Source organism: Alligator mississippiensis, chromosome 5 (genome assembly GCF_030867095.1).
Source record: "Alligator mississippiensis isolate rAllMis1 chromosome 5, rAllMis1, whole genome shotgun sequence".
Classification (NCBI taxonomy): domain Eukaryota; kingdom Metazoa; phylum Chordata; order Crocodylia; family Alligatoridae; genus Alligator; species Alligator mississippiensis.
Window position 1 is genome coordinate 202644998 of NC_081828.1, and position 18823 is coordinate 202663820.

Below are 18823 nucleotides of genomic sequence, written 5' to 3' on the forward strand. Positions count from 1 at the left end.
ATCATTTAATGGGGCTTTCTGCCATCTTCTATTTGCTCTGAGCAAATGCTGTTTCTGCTCATAATTGTTTTCTGTACAACAGAATGTGCTTGGAATCTAATAATTGTAATTGTCTTTTGAGTTATTGTTAAGCTGATGACATATTTTACCACTCTGCTTATTATTATGTTTTCCACGTTTCAGACAGCACCTTAGTGACTGCCAAGAATGGCCTATTTCTGATTTATCAGAAAGATGGAGTGCTTAGAAGTATTTCTTCTATGACAGTACCTTATTTATTCCTTATGTCTCTGGTTTCTGGTGTGTACATACAGGTGGTTGGTTTTAAAAAAAATCCCAAACAACTTATTATCTTTTTACCTTTTCGGGCTAAATTTTCAAATTCATAAATCCACAGCTACATATATAACTAAACAGTATGGTTTTCAGAAGTTTAAGTATACAACAGGTTCTTCTGAGGACAGAGAGACTTTCTAGTTTTGTATAGCTTTTGGAAACCAATAAAATGCCAGTTCAGCAAGGCACTTAACTTAAGCCCACATTTGTCCCATTGACTTTAGCAGGATTTTTTTTAAAATAGTCTTCTTAAATTTAGTAGAACAAGAGAAAAATTTGAACTCTTATTAAAAAGTGTCTAGTTCTGCTTGAACACGTTCTTTGCCAAATTGAGACCTGTTTCAAATACCTGACTAAATTTTTCTTTTTTGAAAATGTTGGCCCTTTTATATGGTCACTAAATTCTGTTTCTGTTTTTGAAAGCAGTTAATTTTTTCTGGTTTAAAAATACCTGCAGAACTAAATTTTTTACCTCCAAAGGTGCTTTTGGCAAACGGCAGAAGATGTAAGGCTATAATTTTGTTTTGACCAGTTGCTTACCATGAATGGTTGGCTGAAAAGACCAACCTTTCAGCAAATCGGTTGCTTAAACAAGAATATATAATGCGGAATTATAATGCCTTTCATTTTGTCCAAGATGTCTCATAATAGTATATGATATTTAAAAAGAAGGCTTTTATGCAAAAGAAATTCAATGACATAATTCTGCCTGCTTTGGGTTTTCATGGTGAATTTTAATAGTAGGTCCAGTTTTAATAATATATGAGAAATTAAAAGATAAAAAAGTTTTTTCTACTTTTTTGCAACAATCATCATGTTGTTTTATTAGAATAACTTACATCTGTTCTTTTATGCTCCTTCCTTTTTTATAGTGCACATAATTATGAGGTGCATTCTTTTATGCTGACATCAACCATCACTGAAAATTTTGATAGGCTATGAATAAATTCAGTAGATGCCTATTAACACAAATATGACTTGCATTCATTCCTATTTTAGAATTGAACTTCACGTACATTACAGAAGCATATTCTAGGATGAAGCCAAGTCTTTGAGTTACACGTATACAAGTTAACTCTTACCGACTACATTTCAAGTTTCTCACACATACGCAAGCGCGCGTGCGCGCGCACACACACACACACACACACACACACACACACACCCTTTCCCTTTATGTTCAAATTTTTGTCTTGCCCTATTAAGGATTAGCTTTTTAAAAAATCACATCAGCAAATCTTCTATTTCAAAGGAGAATGAGTCCTAAGACTTAGGACCAAGAAAACCACCCATCAGTTTGAAAACATTCATTGTAACACTAATCCTATTTACTCTTGATGGCTTTGTTTCTTAGACTCTTTTTCTTCTGCTCAGTCAGTCCTTGAATTAAATGTTATAATTAAGGTCTTTAAGCAGAACTTCCTCTATTGAGGCTAAACACACGCATTTAGACAAATCAACTAACCAGCAAAAGCCAGTAACTGAATTTGTTCTCCATTTTTGCTTGTCTTAGTTACATGTGCCCTTGACTAGCATGGTGGAAATGGAGCAGATGTTTAGATAAGCCCAGCATTCTTTTAACACGGTGTAGAAAAATGTTTTAAATGGCTTCTGGGTTGCTATGAGACCAAGAGCATGGATTCAAGTAAATGCTTTGTCAATCACCTCTCTTAAATGATCTTTCACTACATAGTTAGGACATCGGACATTGATCATCATTCATGATTATATTGACTTGGTAACGTCGCTTTGTTGTGGCAAGGAGCTTCTTTGACCCAGTGAATGGAAATAAAATGTTTTGCCCACCTCTGAGGATGTGGAGACATATCAATTCATGGCTGTTACCAAGAAACACATCATTTTCCTCACCTGTCTAGGGCTTTTGTTTTGCTTTTAATAAATCTGATCTGTGCTCTCCTTCCTCACTCCAGATGGACCATGACCCCAGGAACCCAGCATATATTGCTGCTCAGGGCCCTCTTCCTGCTACTGTTGCTGACTTCTGGCAGGTAAGTTAAACCTGTTTTGAAAGTTCTTGTATGAACCTGAACTAAACTATGAGTTTGACACCTTTGTGACCTTTCAGTAGTATATAGAGTGTAAAATCCATTATGTTTTAGGCGGAGCTTGTAATGGATTGGCAGGATATCCTGAGTTTGCACATGCTTTTGAAGTTGTGTGAATATAAGAATTTTGCTAAAGATTTATTCTTGTCTTGAAATTATATGGGGAATTGTAAGCTAAAAATATTCAGACTGGAGCAATTTAGACTTTGTCTAATTTTAAGGTCTTACAAGTAAGACTTCATTTTCAGAGGTCCTGACATCCCCCAAAAGCTAATAAAGCAGAAGCCTACATTCTACAGAGACTTATATATCCTTAAGTTTATGTGCTGTAGCAGGTCCCAATGAAGTCTGCTCCTAAGACCCCAATTCAGGGAATTTTAAATCTTGTTTCTAACTAAGGATTTTTTCTTGTACTAGAGCCACAATGCATAAAACTTAAGTGTTTACATAAATTCTGGCAGGATTGCCCTAGGCCTGCATTATAGTTACCCTGACCTAAACATAGACGTATTTTGCACGCACCGTATCAGGTAGGTGCATGCAAATTCCTGACTTGGGCGTACACTTAGCTGGGTACGTGCCCATCTAATGATGTGTGCATTTAAATCGGTTGTACTCCAGTACGTAGCACCATAGTGTGTGTGTGTGTGTGTGTGTGGAGGGGGGCGAATTTATCTGCAAGCACAAACGTCTGCCTGAAACATACTGAAACTCAAGCTGTTAGTAATTAGACGGCATTATAAATCATCAGGGCTTATCATCAGAAGCAGAAAATGTTTTTATTTGCTACACTGTTGTTTTGCATTACAAACAGAGAATTTTTAGCGGAAGATAGAGGATCTATGAATACAAATTTCAAAAGTATCCATGTAATTTAGAAGTCTAAGTTTGAATGAAAATCATCTCAGCCCTGATCCCAATTGTCCTTGTAGGCACCTAACCAGGACCTTGATTGACCCTGTTCCAGCAGCTGCAAAACCACCCAGGCATCTCCATTTTGGCCTTGAAATATTCCCTGAGCACCTCCTGCACATAATCAGAAGCAATACAGATTAGCTACCTAAGTACCTAGCTCCTGCTAAACTCTGTTGCAATCCCAGTTAGTTTGGGAGGAAAGTACAAAGGAGCCCTCGATTCTTTAGGTTGAGATGGAGCCCCCCTAAAAACTGCTGGGCACTGAGAACATGCATGCATGTAGCTCGTCACAGAAGGCATGGTGCGGGCCTGGTGCCCTCCTTTGGCCCAATAGCTTGTGGGTTAGAGCACCTGACCAGGGAGCAAGTGACCAGGTTCTAAGCTGTCACCACTTGGAGGGGACTCAAACCTGTACTTCCCAGGAAAGTGCTAGGCTGGGAGGGATCACCACACACTCTTCCTGGTGAGTTCAGGCTACTGAGCAGCCAAGAGCGCGAGATTCATGGAGACAGAGGAACAAGCAAGTGGATGTGTGAATCTGTAGCCTAGTGGGTAGAATGGGACCTCCCAGTCCCAGTCTGCAGGATTGCTTATGCCTTTTGCATTAGCTAGCTATTGGATAAAACACAGAAATAACCTGGTAGCAGGGCTGGGGAACCCAGCTCTTCGGCATTTCCTGTAGATTAGTTGTAGGCACCTCCCTCCTAGGAAGTAGCTCAGTCCATTCCTTGCAAAGGCATCCTAGGAGCTCAGTCCTGTTGATCTGGATCATCCCCCTGGTGTTAGGTGCCTCTACAGAGGCACATACAAGGTCAGTTTGGACCTGGTTCCTAATCTCTTTCTTTCACCTTATATCCCAGGAGTATTTTCTATTCAGGTTATCATCACTGCAGAGATTTTATATTTCTTCCACATTTATATTTTCTGCTATGTTTTGTTGGCAAATAGAAACTAGATCAACATTTTAGGACATTTTTTTTCTGATTCCTCATGCCTGGATTTTTAGATGTTCAGTTTGAAATGCACTTGGCCGGATTCTCAGAAATGTGTAGCAAATACATCTGTTTGAGGCCGTTGGGAACTGCTGGTTTGGGGCCTAAATTTTCAAGTGATGAGTGGCTATGGAGCAGTGATTCTCAACCAAGGTGCTGTGGCACTCTGCAGTGCTGCAATAGCCTTTGAAGGGTGCTGCTGGGAAAGAGGAGATAAGTGATAAAAACATAGGCTCCAGCGAGGAGATAAGTTCAGGCTTTTCCCTTCCAGCCTCTCCTCCACTTGACTTACTGTATTTCCTACTAACTGGGTGCGTCTATACATGCCCCAATGGTACCGTTGTTACTGCGCCATCACTAAATCATAGCACAGTATTAGTGCACTGTGCCAGTGGCGCATGGTTATTTTTAGCTGCTACTTCACCATAGCGACGCACTATAGCAAGGGAGCGCATCGCTATGGTGATGTAGCTGCGGCATCACAGTTTGTGCCCACTGATGCTACATTGCCGTAGTGTCTGGTGTAGATGCTCTCTGTTCCTCCTCCTTCCTGGCTTCTCCATTTCAACCAGGTGAGCACTGCAATAAATGCATTTTTTTTTTTAATTGGGTGCTACTCAGTTCACAAAAGTTTTGGAGGGGGTCCCTTGAATCTAATAAGGTTGAGAACTGCTACTTTGGTGTGATCCTTTTTTTTTTTTTTAGGAGTAACAGCACTGAAGCAATTTGCAATCTGCACTTTCTGACAGTCACAGCCCTTTAAGACATGTCAAGTTGGATGTTTGTAATCATGAGTTTCTCCTATAAAAATATTAGATCTTTGTTTCTTAAATTGAACATTCAAAATCAGAAGACTCATTTGGCCTTATGAAAGGAGAAAGGTCTTTACAGAACTTTGACGTGTTTTTTACAAAGAAAAATGATGGTCCAATCCCAATAAGATTAGGCATACCTACGCTACGTTTATTGGTAATGATGTCAGGTAAGGCACAGTGGCACGGATAGCAGCATGTTGCTGTCAAACAGAATACAAGCGCTCAAATCGCCCTGTCTATGTACTGTGGGTGTGTGTTTGTTCTGAAGCCCGTGCCATCACATCTTCACCTCTGCTTAGTGTTACCAGCATTAGCTACATTAATGTTAGCACAAGTAGGCCTATATGTGCTTAACTCACACTTTCATTTTGTCGTGTAGGCATAACCTTTTTCAGATTTCACTAGTGACTAAAAAACGTGTTCAGATGTAAGTGCTGTGTCCATGGTCCAGTGCAGCAATACAAACTCCAAAACCCACCTCTGAGCCTGTGATGGAGAGGGTTTTTGGAAAAATGAGTCACCGGCCATTCTGTACACATCCTCTCTCCCTCCCTGCCCAAAACTTGTTCTCATTCTTTTTTCCCAACCACTGTTCTCCTTCATCAAGTCCATAGACTCAGCTCTGTTGCCATGTATTTTTTTTTTTAGGCGTTACTAGGGGCTTACACTAGGGATCTTTTGTTTTAATTAATTAGAGTTGTTAAGATAGGGGGATTCTGTCAGACTGCAGAGAATGACTTCCCTAATTTCCCTGTTTTTTGAGTGATGAGATCCTTAGACCTGGTGGCTCTGAGTTCTATTTAATACCCTTAGTGGAATGGCCACGCAAGGAGATACAACTTTCATATGCCTCTCTAGGGTAGAGGAGACCTATTCCCCATATCAGGCTGTTTAGTGGAATGATAGGAATGTTTGTGTGCCCTCTATCATTGGTTTGAGCTAAATAACCATGTGTGGAAATTGTTTGGGGTGGGATAATGGTGCCAAAATCTTTTTTATATCGTCTGTTTAAAGATGCTAGCTAAGGAGGCTCCTAAAAGTAATTTTGGCCAGAGTGAAATTTCCATGATTCCACAAAGCAAATGCATTAAAATCCTAACTTTTAAAAATGTGTGTATGTAGTTATCAAGTATTTATATATGTAGGTAGTACATTAGGCTTCTAACTAGCCCTTTGCAAATGCAAAATTCTCAATTTTTCATATTCTTTCACAAAAATCAGAAGTTAAATGGTGCGCACGCATACACATTTGTTAAATTAGATACTTAAGGAATGGAGTTTGTGTATGAAATATTGGCCTTACTACAAACAGAACAAGTTGGAGTCAATCACAGCAAAATATAGTGGGGACTAAATTCAAATACTCAGCCTTTTCAATCAGAGCAGTTAGCCAATTTGGGGGGCCCTGTTCCACTTAGGAGGAGAAATCAATGAAGCAGTGAGAGAGACAGTCCTGTTTTCCCGAACACAAGAGGAATCAAACAAGAGGAGACGGGCTTCAGTTTTCTTTCTTTTCTCTTTGCTCACAGTTCCGACCCCCAAAAAATCTCACTCTCAACCTTTTTTCCCTTCAGGTTTATGGTAAAAGGGCTTTTCTTGCTGAGTCTTCTTTGCTCTCTTCTCTGTCCCTCCTGTGTGTTTTTGCTTCTTATCTAACATACATCTCCTCAGTTAACATCCCAGTTCCTGTGTTTGCTACCTCTGCCTGCAGAGCAAGTCTTTGAAGTCTCACGATTCTCTTCCTAACCAGGCTTGGCTGTTTGGGGTCCCAGTTCCCTTTTTTTTTTTTTTTTTTTTTTTTTTTTGCCATCTGGTCCCATAAAGGAGTTTGTGTCCATGCTTGTCTTGAATAAAGGGTGTCAGTTAAGACCCCCTTGAAGTTCTCCCTACTCATGCCTCTCTCACTTCTATAAGTTACTCTAATGGGGTCCAAAATGGTTGCTCTGACTCATTTCAACAAAAAGAAAAGAAACAGTCACCAAAATGACAATTTGACAAGGTCAGCTGTTTAGTTTGAGTTTGGTTTGTTCTCCCCATTCAGGCCATTTTCACCTTCCCCACTCAAACTGGTTTCACTGAGAGCAAGACGAGTTAAAAGAAATAGGCCAAAGGTTGCTTAGAGTGCATTTAGAAGTTGTAGGGCAAAATGGACTTAAACAGGGGATAAAATAGTCGTATGAATATTAATTAAGTAGAACCTTTTAGGAATATTTGTTTAAATTAGCCTTGTTTAGTAAGTTTTTTATACTAAACCAGGCAATCGAGTAGAGCAATCTAGGCGCACCTCAGAATCTTTGCTCTTCAGCCTTAAACTATCATTCTTGCAGATGAAGCAAGATAGGTGCCCTTTTCAAACTGAATTTGAAACCTATGTGAGAAGTCTTTTCCCTTTGCAGGTTGGCCATCTGTTAGAGGCTTTTTAAGACTTGTTAAGGATTGAAATAAATTAATTTTAAATTCTTTCAAATGTTAACAAGATGTGCTTTCACCTAAAGACATAGCAATTTTATAAATGTTAATCATTTGCTTGATAGGCTTTATCGGTACAGTTTATTCATTAATATCTCATCTGTATTATTTCATTATTAAATTTGCTGTTACTATCGATCTACATTTATGTTTGTGAGTATTTATTTTTTGTGGAACTGGCTCCTTGAGCCTTTGTTGGTTCCAGGAAAGACTGGAGGTCAGTACTTCACTGACCTGCTTTGCCTTCCCACATCAGGTATGTTGTACCCGAGCTTCATAATCTATCTATGCACTTGTATATGCTGCTCAAATAAAGAGTTCATCTCTCAGCCCCTTCTGGGAAACCTCCCAATGCTGCTTTAATTCCTTTTTGTAAAGCCTACAGTTGCTTTAGGTTGTTTGTAAAATTTCCTCTCATTTTGTTTTCATTCCTTTTGGCCATTTTGGATTTCTCAGAGCCCTCCGTTATTAGTTCCATCTTGGTTCAACGTTAATTCCATCTCACAGATTTGTTTCCTCCTTGGAAAAGGGGTCCAACTCCTGAGACCATGAGTCTTGTTTCTTTTTGCTTCTTAAGTGGCTAGGAAAATTTTTAAGACTGTAGATTTTTTTTCAATTACAAGGAGAAGTCGATAATGAAGCCCATGCATTTCTTTGATGCAAGCGTGTTTTATTTACAGTGAATATATACAAAGTCCTATTTCCCAGGAAATAGTGGAGCCAAATCAATAGGAGGTAGTTTTTTTCCTTGCCATTTTGGCCTATTTCAGCCAACTTTTTATCCAAAAACTCTCTTCTTTCACTCTCCCCGCCTCCCTCCCCCCAGTGTCACATTAGCAGGACTGCTGTGGTTGTGACGTCTTTACTTCTCTGTGCCTTTTGTGTTCCAGCTGCTTCTTTCTCACACCTCCAGTGTTTGCTTTATTAGTCTCCAAAGAAACGATTTGTCCCACATGGTTCATCATGGACCTATGCTTTTTGCATAGCAACACCTATTGTTTCTACTTTCTGATTCCATAAAGAAGTTTATTCCTGATATTTATCTTGAATGAAGTATGACAGCTAGGTCCATCGGCTTCTGTGAGATTTCACCAGACTTCACTACATAACAATATTCAAATCTAACTCCACTGGAACGCAATTCAGAAGAACAAGGTTGGAGAACACTTCAGATCTATAACCAGTTGTTGCAGCCAGAGTTTCATGTTGGGAGTTATTTTGAAAACAAAAAAATGTTATTTTGTGATTGAACAGGATATATAATTTCATGAACTGCAGGGAGGTTATTTGACTTATGTAGGCTTCACTGAACTTGTGAGGTATCTAAAGGAGACTTCTGATCATATTACATAAGAAGTGCTAGTAGGTACTAGGATATATAGAGCTTATTATTCTTGCATAGAGAGAAATAATATTTTAATTATCTCTGCCTTCCAAATAGAAGTTAAATTTCTGTAGGAGGCTTATGTCCCCCTCCTTTTAAGACACTCAATTCCTCTTGATGATCTTGTTGAAAACTTGAATTCCCAATATTTTGCCCTGTTTTTGACATTCCATTCACTTGGGTTCTTGTCTCCTCCACCAACTTTTGGCTGAACCAGCCTGGCACCACTTCCCTTATTTTTTTCCATGAAAGGTTTGGATAGGGAGGCTGTTTCTGTTCCTGGGGTTAAGTATGCTGCATCTCAGTTCTCCTGAGAGAGAAGACTGCAAATTATATGTATAATTATTAAACATGTGTATTGTAACTATTCATATATTTATTTTAATGTGCATTATATAATAACATAAAATACTATTTTATACATACTTCACATATGTGAAAGCGGGGTGTGCTGGAGATCAGGCACCCCTGGTAGCCGCCAGGATGTGGTGTAGACATACATAAGAAAAAATGTGGCAAAGCAGGAAACTCAGCCTTTCTCTCCTGAGTCCCAGTCCCAGGGCATTTAGCCCCAAGATCATATTTCCATTCAAACGTAGAGGTTAATTGAATTGGGGCCTGGTATACTTGGTGCAGTACCAACATGGAAATGACAATTTTCACTTGACATAATTTGCAGTCTAAAAAAAGACTAGACGTAATAGGCTGGTGAGACAAGGAAGTTGTGGTGGAAAGCAGGGACAGCTCTTTGGGGTCACTGGAATGCCAAAGCAGGTAGATTCTGATTGATTTTCTTATGCCAGGAGCTCACTGAGTATGATCAGAATCAGTTAAAATATTAAATATTGCTTTCCTCCAAATCTGCAAAAAATACCTTAGGACTTGGATTATTAAATTGGGAAGCTGGTGAAATCCAGTAACTTCAGAATATACTGCTTTAGTTTATATGCATTTTGTGCTTTGTTGTGGAAGCACTTACTCTTCAATCTTTGACTTTGGTTTTGGAATTTAGAAAAGGAAACAATGATATTGTTAGCTAATGGCTTCCTCTGTAGCATGAGTTGGCAGTCTCCACATGTAGTTTCCAGTGGGCACGTATAACTGTACACTTGAGTACACTGTGTGACAGTGGCACATGGTGCAGTGTCAGTACCTGTGCTACCAGCAACACAGCTGCTGCTACCACATTTTCCCACATACCATATGGCCCCAAATAAGACATGTACCTTGTTTTTGGAAAGCAGAATGTAGAAAAAGGGAATTTTTGAGAATTGTGGCAGACTGTGGGACATAGAGCATGCCTTCTGGAAACAGTGGGTGCACTTAAACATTTGCTTTACTAAGGAGTTGACTAATTAGCTTTACAGTAAAGTGTCACCATCTACATGTGCACCAGCATTAAGGCGCAGTAAATTATTTAACTCTGCCTTAAGATAGTACTGTTTGGGGTGGTACTTTGTTACAGCAGGGTAATTGCACTGAAACACGCATGTAGACATTGACTGGGAGCATAAATTGTGCCCAGTCAGCCCAACCAGCCAGGGGCCTGCTTCACTCTGGCTCAGATTGCTTCTATCCCTGGCACACATGTAGATGCTGCACCTGGGAGCAGTTTACTCCGGCTCAAACTGCTCCAGAGGTAATTGCTTTGCATTAATTGCATATGTGAGTGCACTCAGGGGGCATGTCTTGATGAGCACACACATGTGGTTTATGGTGCCTCAAACCCATTTGAGGCACTGCAGACCATACGCGGTGCATGTGCACCCATTCACTGTGTTGCAGATTTGCAGTGCAGTACCAGAATTTGACACCTAGAGATTCTAGTTTCAAAAAAAAAGCACTGCAAAAAGCAGTGTGGCACATGCAGCAGCAGTGTGTGCTGTTAGAAACAGAGCCTGGCAAGCCAGAGCCATGCTCCAGCTGCCAGCCAGGCTCCGGGTGGCCAAACCACCACTGCTGCTTCCCTGGCAAGCCCCCAGGACCCCAGCCTCCCCTAGCCCACCCTGGACAATTTGCCCAGTGTATCCAGGAAGTGTGGCATCCCAGGAAACCCTCTGGAGGAAGCAGCAGAAACTTTCTGGTGTGGCAGGACAGCAACAACCCTGGGCCCCAGACCCTTTCAAGGGCAATAGCAGTAGCTTATAAGTAGTAGTTATTTCTTTACAGGAAAGTAATTCTTTATATGAGTTCCTGTAGTGTTGTTTCCAAAAGCATCATCAAGATATACAAAGACTGCATGCAGCAGCTTAATTGCTCTGAGCCAACTCAGTGCTGCTTCAGGCACAAGCTACTGTGCTCAGCCAAAAGCAGCTGCCAGAGAATTAACACAGGATTCTGCCTCTTGTGCTTGCAAGGGCCGTCTTGGCAGCAATTAGAACACAGTGTCTCCCTGCTTCTATTCCAGTGAAGAAAAATCAGCTTCCCTGTCGAAGACATGCATTCCAGTTTTGGAGGGCTGATTTTGGGGGCAAAGGTGCATGTGGTATGTGAGTAAATGTGTTTTATTTGCACCCACACACACACGCACACCTTTGCTTTGTTATGTTACTGTGGTTGTCGGCAAACCTACCATATCAAGTAGTATGCTCACATGATCTCTCAGGCCAGGTACTAAGTGCATGTTCCAGATGCATTGACAGAGTTGTGGGGGGCACCTGCAGTGTCCCTGTCCTAGCTGTGGATAAATATGACTTCAGTCCCTAGTGCTCTCAATGCAGCACAGAATGCAAGCTCTAAAAACAAAATTTAAAAACAAATGACTTTGCTTTTTTTTCCCCACATGTGCACTGTGAAGAAAGACATACAGAACACATTGCTTTCAAGTTGTCCTGATTCATGAGTTTATTTTCCTTGCATGGAACTGAGCCTGCTGTGTCCCTAATCAGTTCACACCTTTAAAAATAAGAGCAGCTAAAAACAGAGGCATGATGATCTGATGTGTAAAATATGCATATTTAATTTGATAAATGAAAGATGGCAAGGGAGAGATGGGTACATGACTCTATTCCCTAGAGCCCAAATAGCATGTCAAGCTACGTGAAATAAATACATCATAAGTAATTGCATAGCCATTCAGTAAAGCAGCCCATGCTTACCCTAGTAATCTTAAATTGCAGCTCAGATTGAAAGGGGGCATAGTAGTGGGACTCTTCCCATTTCCACTCATTGGCCAAACTCTCCTGTATCGACAACAGGATGAGCTGTTCCATAGTATATTGTGCTCATTTTTATAATACAATTGCCCCTCTTTTGTGTGTGTGCATTTATAAGTAGCAAAATAGTTGAGTGTTGATGTTTAAATTACCATGATTAAGCTTCAGTTAACACCCTACTGAGATGAGTGGGAACAGATTGTCTCCTTTAGCCTGTCTGCAGCATGTGTAGGCATACCTGCTTAAGTTAACTTTAACCTTATAAACTTGCATAACAGTGGCACTGAAAAGGCAACAGCATTGGCTAAATATTCGGGGTCCTGGGTGGAGTAGTCCAGTCTACACTGAAGCCCAGTCTACACTGACTCCAGCTTCACTGCTGTTGTTTCCTCAGCTAGTTAGTTTTAACTAGGTCAAGTGTGCAAGTGTATGCTGTAATCTTGCCCACAAATACAGTGTGGACTTACTGTTATTGGCTTTCATTTGTCAAAGTACTGATTTTCTGGGCTAACTAGCTTGAGCCATGACTTGACCTATTTTGAACTGGCATATCATGCTTTAACACAGAATTAGGTTTCTGAGTGATCATATGTTTTAATGGAGAATAACTATTTGTATGGATGTTTCTTCAGTTTTAGTTAAAAACCAACAACCTTAAGATTCAAACAAGATTTGTCTTAAATTTTAGTTATTTCAATAAAAAGACAAAATATATTTACATTTAAAATGTTATCATTTCATCAAAAAAATTATCTGGGGGAGGAGGGGGAAGGTGGGGAGAATAATTTCCTGATTGGCTCTATCAGGTAGGCAGGCTATTTTTCAATTGAAGAACTTAAAAATAAATCACTTTTTGGGGAAATAATTAATTTCATGAAGTGTGACAGATAAACCATGATTCTGTAAGGATTTTAGTGTGTCATTTTTAGGAATAATAAGGCTTTCCTTATCTAAATTGTATGTACCATTATTGTACACATATTTTTTTAGAACTTTGTACAGTAATACTAAGCTGTATTACCTTGCTTTAATAAGTTATCTTTGGTGCAGCTATTTTGGTGTCTGTCTTAAAATATCCAAGATGTGACTGCTAAAAATCCCATTAACATATTAATGATTACTGAATGATCAGCTCATTATTTTTAATGAACACACTCTGAATTTAACCTATGACCATATGTGTTTTCTACACTTACATCCATGCATTCTTAAAATATGTCCACCTATTCCTTACTGAAGAAGTAGGATATTTCTAGTTGTAATACAGGCATGTTCATTTCCCTAGTCATTAACATAAAGAAGAGAATTAGTGGTCTTCCCAATAATCATTTTGAAAAATAACTTTTTAAAAAATCCCTCTTCCCTCGTAAGAACACTTGAAATTCTAAATACTTAATTGTTTTTTTAAAAGTTGGTAAACAAGGGGCTTCTGCGCAGTAGCATCACTTAAAAGACGTTCACTGGCGCTACTGTGCATTGATTTATTACTTGCTTATACAAGTAATAAATGCGCAGTAGCAACTGTGCAGTAGTGTCTTGTGTAAACATGTCCAAGGAGAACTTTATAAAAATACTCTTTTAAAGGTTTTCAGCTTATGATAATGCTGAGAGCAGTTCTTCTGTTTACAAATTATTTTTTATACTTTTTCAGAAATCAGTCCTACAATGTTATACAATTAATTTTCCCAGAGCAACATTAATCCCTGCAGAGGACCTCAGCAGTCACCACTTATACGGGACAAACATGACACATGGCCCTTATTCATGTTCTTTAAATATGGTGAATTACAGCCACAAGTCATCCCTCTGATGACAAATATTCTATTCGTCTTAGGGTTGCAGGATTCAATCTTTAATTTGCAATGAATGAAAAAGAAATGAGAAATTCATTTTGGTGAGAGAGGTTTTGAGGATAAAGCTTAGAGCAGAAGCTCATTAAAGTGAGTTTTGTTAATCCCATATTCACATAGATTGCACATAGAAGATTCATAGAAAGGTACTCTGTACTTATTTCTCAGCATATATTGCATAGCAAATACTTTGTTACTTTTACTCAATATACTGCATTCAAAATTTCCTAATATATTGGAAGTATTATAATAAATTAACATGGAAATGCATGTGCTAAGTGAACAAAGTATATATTGTTTGGCATTATTATTATTCATAATATTGTAGCACTACAGGCAAAGGCATCATCATACTAAGCCCTGTACAAATACAAAAACAGCCCCACTCCAAAAGTGCTTGCAATCTCTTCATTCTCTTATCATGTATGTTTCTTCATTCTTTTATCATATCATTTGTTTACTTTTCAGAATTCAGAATGTTCAGTTGATCAAATCATTAGTGAAAGTTAGTTCATCTACAGCTGAGTCTTTTGAATCTAAATGAAGCATATCTTCTGTTCCCAAAGCTTCCATGTGAAGGTTGCATCGACAACCTGAAAGAGTGAGGCCACAACTTCTCTGCAGAGTAGGGCTGTGTGAAGCTTTGGTCTCTGATTTGATTCAGTGGAGATTAGGCCCAATTCAGTGGCTGAATCTCTAAATCTGAATCAAATCAGGAGACCCTTTAATCTTTCCGAATCAAATCGGAACCCTCTGAATCGATTCAACGGGAACGCGGGGAGATTCCCAGCGTGCTCAGCAGCGGACATAGAAGTGGACCATTAAGTCCACACTTCTGGGTCCGCCGCCAAGCATGTCCCCCTTGCCCCCCTCTCCCCTCCCCCACCTCGCACTCCTGTGGGACGCTCCATCTGCCCCACCATCTCAGCATTCACAAGCCACACCTGGTACCTCAAGGTATGTAGAAAAAATATTTAAAGCTGCGTCTATGTCCGAATCGCTGATTGTCTGAATCAGCATTTGTTGGCTACAAATGTCCAACTTAGGATCCTTAAAATTCTAGTTTATTAGGAGGATTGAAACACTAATCATAAACCTTGGGCCTGGTCCCCACATACACACACATACACACACACAGTAGCAGGCTACAGAGTCAGGTATACCTATCCTACAAGCACTGGAGTCTGTTGTTGAGGCTTCTTTCAGCGTGGTGTTATCTTCCAGAAGGGGGTCGCCGGCTGGTCCTTCTGGCTGGACAGGTGTGGTCAAGTTGGAGATCAAGAGGGCGCCACTGAAGGTCACTTTTCACTGCCTTTTATCTGTCCCTGGCAGACTTTGGTAACTCCCCAGTTTTCAGGTTTGCCCAATCCAGGGGTCATTGACCCTCGTGGGACTTCCCCCCCCCCCCCCCTCGGTGGCTACTGGACGGCATCTGTCAGCCCCAGGGGTCGTCCGCATGTACGTGCAGGTTTGGGAGTCCGTTGATGAATTTAGAGTAGGGCTCTGGGAGTGGTCGATCTGGAGATATTCAGCCCAAAAGTTGGTCCCCGGTGTTGATTAACTCAGGCCTGGGCTTCTAGCCCTTGATCAGTGACGTTTAGAGATTTCCCGGTTGTTACATTGTCTTCTATTGAGTTCTTCCTTTGGTTGATCTGCAGCTTCCCAGGTGTTAATTGCTGTGTGCTACCTTGTTACACATTCAATCACTGATTCACTCCCTCTTTCAGGGGCCAGCCTGATACAGAGAAGGACAGTTTGATTCCTGCTCTTGTTAACATTGTTACAATGTATAACTTACTAAAACACATTTAGTTGAAAGGTGAGGAGTATAAAATATAAGCTACAAATGCCATGGCGCATAAATAGATAAAAATACCAAAATACAAGGGGAGATACAAAATGCACACATACAAATTTTAAAACACAATTCTTTATCTTAAAGTGAAAGAAAGAGGAAGGAAGAAAAGGTAGAAAAAGAGAAACATATCCGAAGAGGAGAGAGCAAATGCAGGCAAGAGGAAAAGGGGGCTTTCTGCTACACATTGAATCTTCAGATTCAGCCGAATCAAATCAGGACAGTGATCCGAATCAACAAATCAAATCACTGTCCCCCAAATCAGGCTGAATCTGAACCAAATAGGGCCTGCTTCGCACAGCCCTACTGCAGAGCACAGAACAAATCCTTTGTTTATTCTTTAAAAAAGAGAGACAACCCATGGAGACTATGTTGCAGTATGCAATGCTCTATTTTGATCAGCCTTGTCTGGCCACACTGAATACACTAAAGTATTACATGCATGGAGCTGTAGTTTCAGGAGGCCACATCTCCAGATTTAAAATATGAGGTCATCCATAGGCCACACTGTTAAAACTCTGTGGACTGTATTTGACCCATCCCTCTAGTACTTTATTCAAAAGGAAATCCAAATAACTGCTTCATGGCTCAGTATAATAATATTAAAGAAACAGAGTAAATATTATAGTCTGCAAGTCACAGTCAATGAGTCTTAGTAAATATTTCTTACAAATGGTAAGCACGGGAGATGCAGTCATGACTGCCTTGTAACAATGATGATGATAGCACTAGATTGCATTGCCTGCTTGATTTAGTATATTTGACTTCTATGTTTTCACACAATGACCTAAGAGAAATATTATACCCCAGAGTAACTTTGAAATTGTTTGTTTAAATTAACTTTCATTTGGATTTATGCTTAATGAAATCTTCAGAGATTCAGATGGCTCCTCTGTAATGAAATGTTGTATCTTTGAACCAATGAACAGGGTTGCCAAACTGTAAGGATTCCTCTCTAAACGAGTGGGCTTTTATAATGTTACACTTGGGTGGCACAACCAGAGTGCTAGATGATTAGTTTATGGTCTAGATCATTGTATTTTTATTACACTCATAAAAACTGTGTTTCTCCTCATTTTCGTAATGGCTTCAATGAGCTTCTATACCTTCTAAAGGCACATTAAATTGTTATGTGAGGAAAGTAGCGATTTAGTGAGGCTAGTTTTAAAGTAAGTTATTTTTTTTTTTAAATTCTTAGCTTAGTCTGATTTAGGACTATAGAAATATGAAAGTATGTGGGACCAATTTAAATTTGTATTATTTTCCGTAAGTACACATAAGTTTGCCAATTTTACCGGTAGTTTAAGAGCAATACAACCATTAATGAGAAATATATAGAAAGAGACATTATATATGTGTATATATATATGTATAGTAATATAACATAAATGATAAATTATTAAGTTAACCTATATTTATTATTGTGTAGTGCTGAGTACTGGTGGAGAAGAGTCTGATAACCTTCAAAGATCCTGTTCAGAGAAGGCCATTCTTTTTTGCAGGAAGGGGAGGAGGAGGAGGAGAGAGAAAATATTTTTTCTCTTTAAAAAAATTGACATCAATTTCTTTCTCCCTGTTTCCTCTCCACTATCACAAATAGCTCCAAACTATAGAAACCTTAAATATATTTCAACTAAATACCATTAAGCTGTGGCTCGAAAACTGTTTTAAGAATTTTAGTTGTTATACTATATAAGGGAAAAAAATCTTAGGCAAAAAAAGAAATATTTTTGTACTCGTAAAAGGTACCTTTAAAAAAGGAAACTTTATACTATTAAGTATAAATGGAAAAGCTTTTATTTTCACTGTATGGTATGCCATTAAAAAAATCTTTTAATTGAATGTATCATCATTGCACAGTTTAGACAAAGGCCTTTTTTGTTTACAAAATTTACATCTCAATACAGTTGCTTATAAATATTTCTGTGAAATAAATGTAACCCTTCACAAAAAGAGCAGTTTTCTTTTCACTCAGTAATTTTATATGCTAATAAAAACACAATGAAAGTTGTATGCAAATATAACATCAATGTACAGCACAATAATAATGGTTTTTAGTGACTATGTTGCTTGGTATTAATTCACAGGAGTGTTTTTGTTCAGCCATGAGCTGTGTTTGGAACACAGATATGCCAGACCATCTTTGCTCATTTTGTTATTTGTGTGAAAACATCCAGAAACCCTTTAGTTGAGGATGTCTTAGATTCTTATATTCGACAATGTGGCTATTCTAAATTATTAAATAGTCACGCTGTTAGCTAAGATTCACTGTTCTCTTCTGTTCCCTCTCTGTGTATGTTTTGGGAGTGGATAGCCTGGAGTATGGCTTGCACTGTTTCATTTTATATCCTGCATAAAATTTAAATTAAAAATGTACATGTCTGCAAAAGTCTTTTTTTAGGCACTATGGTTTTGAAAAGACCATTTCTCCATATGAAAGATTTCTTGATTAAAGGTTTTTGTTTTTGCTTTTCCTCTTAAGCTTGGTTGGATGCAACTTTTATGACTGTTTCATTAATATAGTAATTCAGCAGCTTTTGTACATGACAAACAGCAAGAAGAAACAAATCTGAGCATACAAGCACATTTCATTTTGCATTACCTTAGCAGGTCAATATATTGTTAATTATATGTCTCCATGCTGCTTTGGCATAAAACATCAAATGCTAAACAGTTGTTGTTTTTGAAAGCATAATGCAGTTTTTTGTGGATCTGTAAGTTCTGAAAGAAAAGCAGCTGAGTGCAGTCCTAGGAATGGGGAGTTGTGTTTGGGGAGGGGATTTTGTGTGTGTGTGTGTGTGTGTGTGTGTGTTTTTAAAGCATTGGAAATTCTTTAATATTTCATGGAAGCATGTAAAATACGCTGCCATATATTCAGGGTTTTGAAAGCAGCTGCAGAGTAAAAGTGTCTAATGAAAATGAAATAAATTTCCTGTGAATGGAATAAATTTTGATTGTGTGTCTGAGTGCAGTAATTATACATGTC

General features: G+C 39.0%; 1 protein-coding gene across 1 annotated transcript in view; it reads left to right on the forward strand.

Annotated features, from left to right (window-relative positions):
• The window catches only part of PTPRN2 (protein tyrosine phosphatase receptor type N2), a 1024661-nt gene that overhangs the window by 965836 nt on the left and 40002 nt on the right, over nt 1-18823 (forward strand). Inside the window, exon 17 of the mRNA XM_019498778.2 lies at nt 2268-2345. Within this exon, the coding sequence (XP_019354323.2) occupies nt 2268-2345 (78 nt within the window). The remainder of the gene's footprint in view (nt 1-2267; nt 2346-18823) is intronic.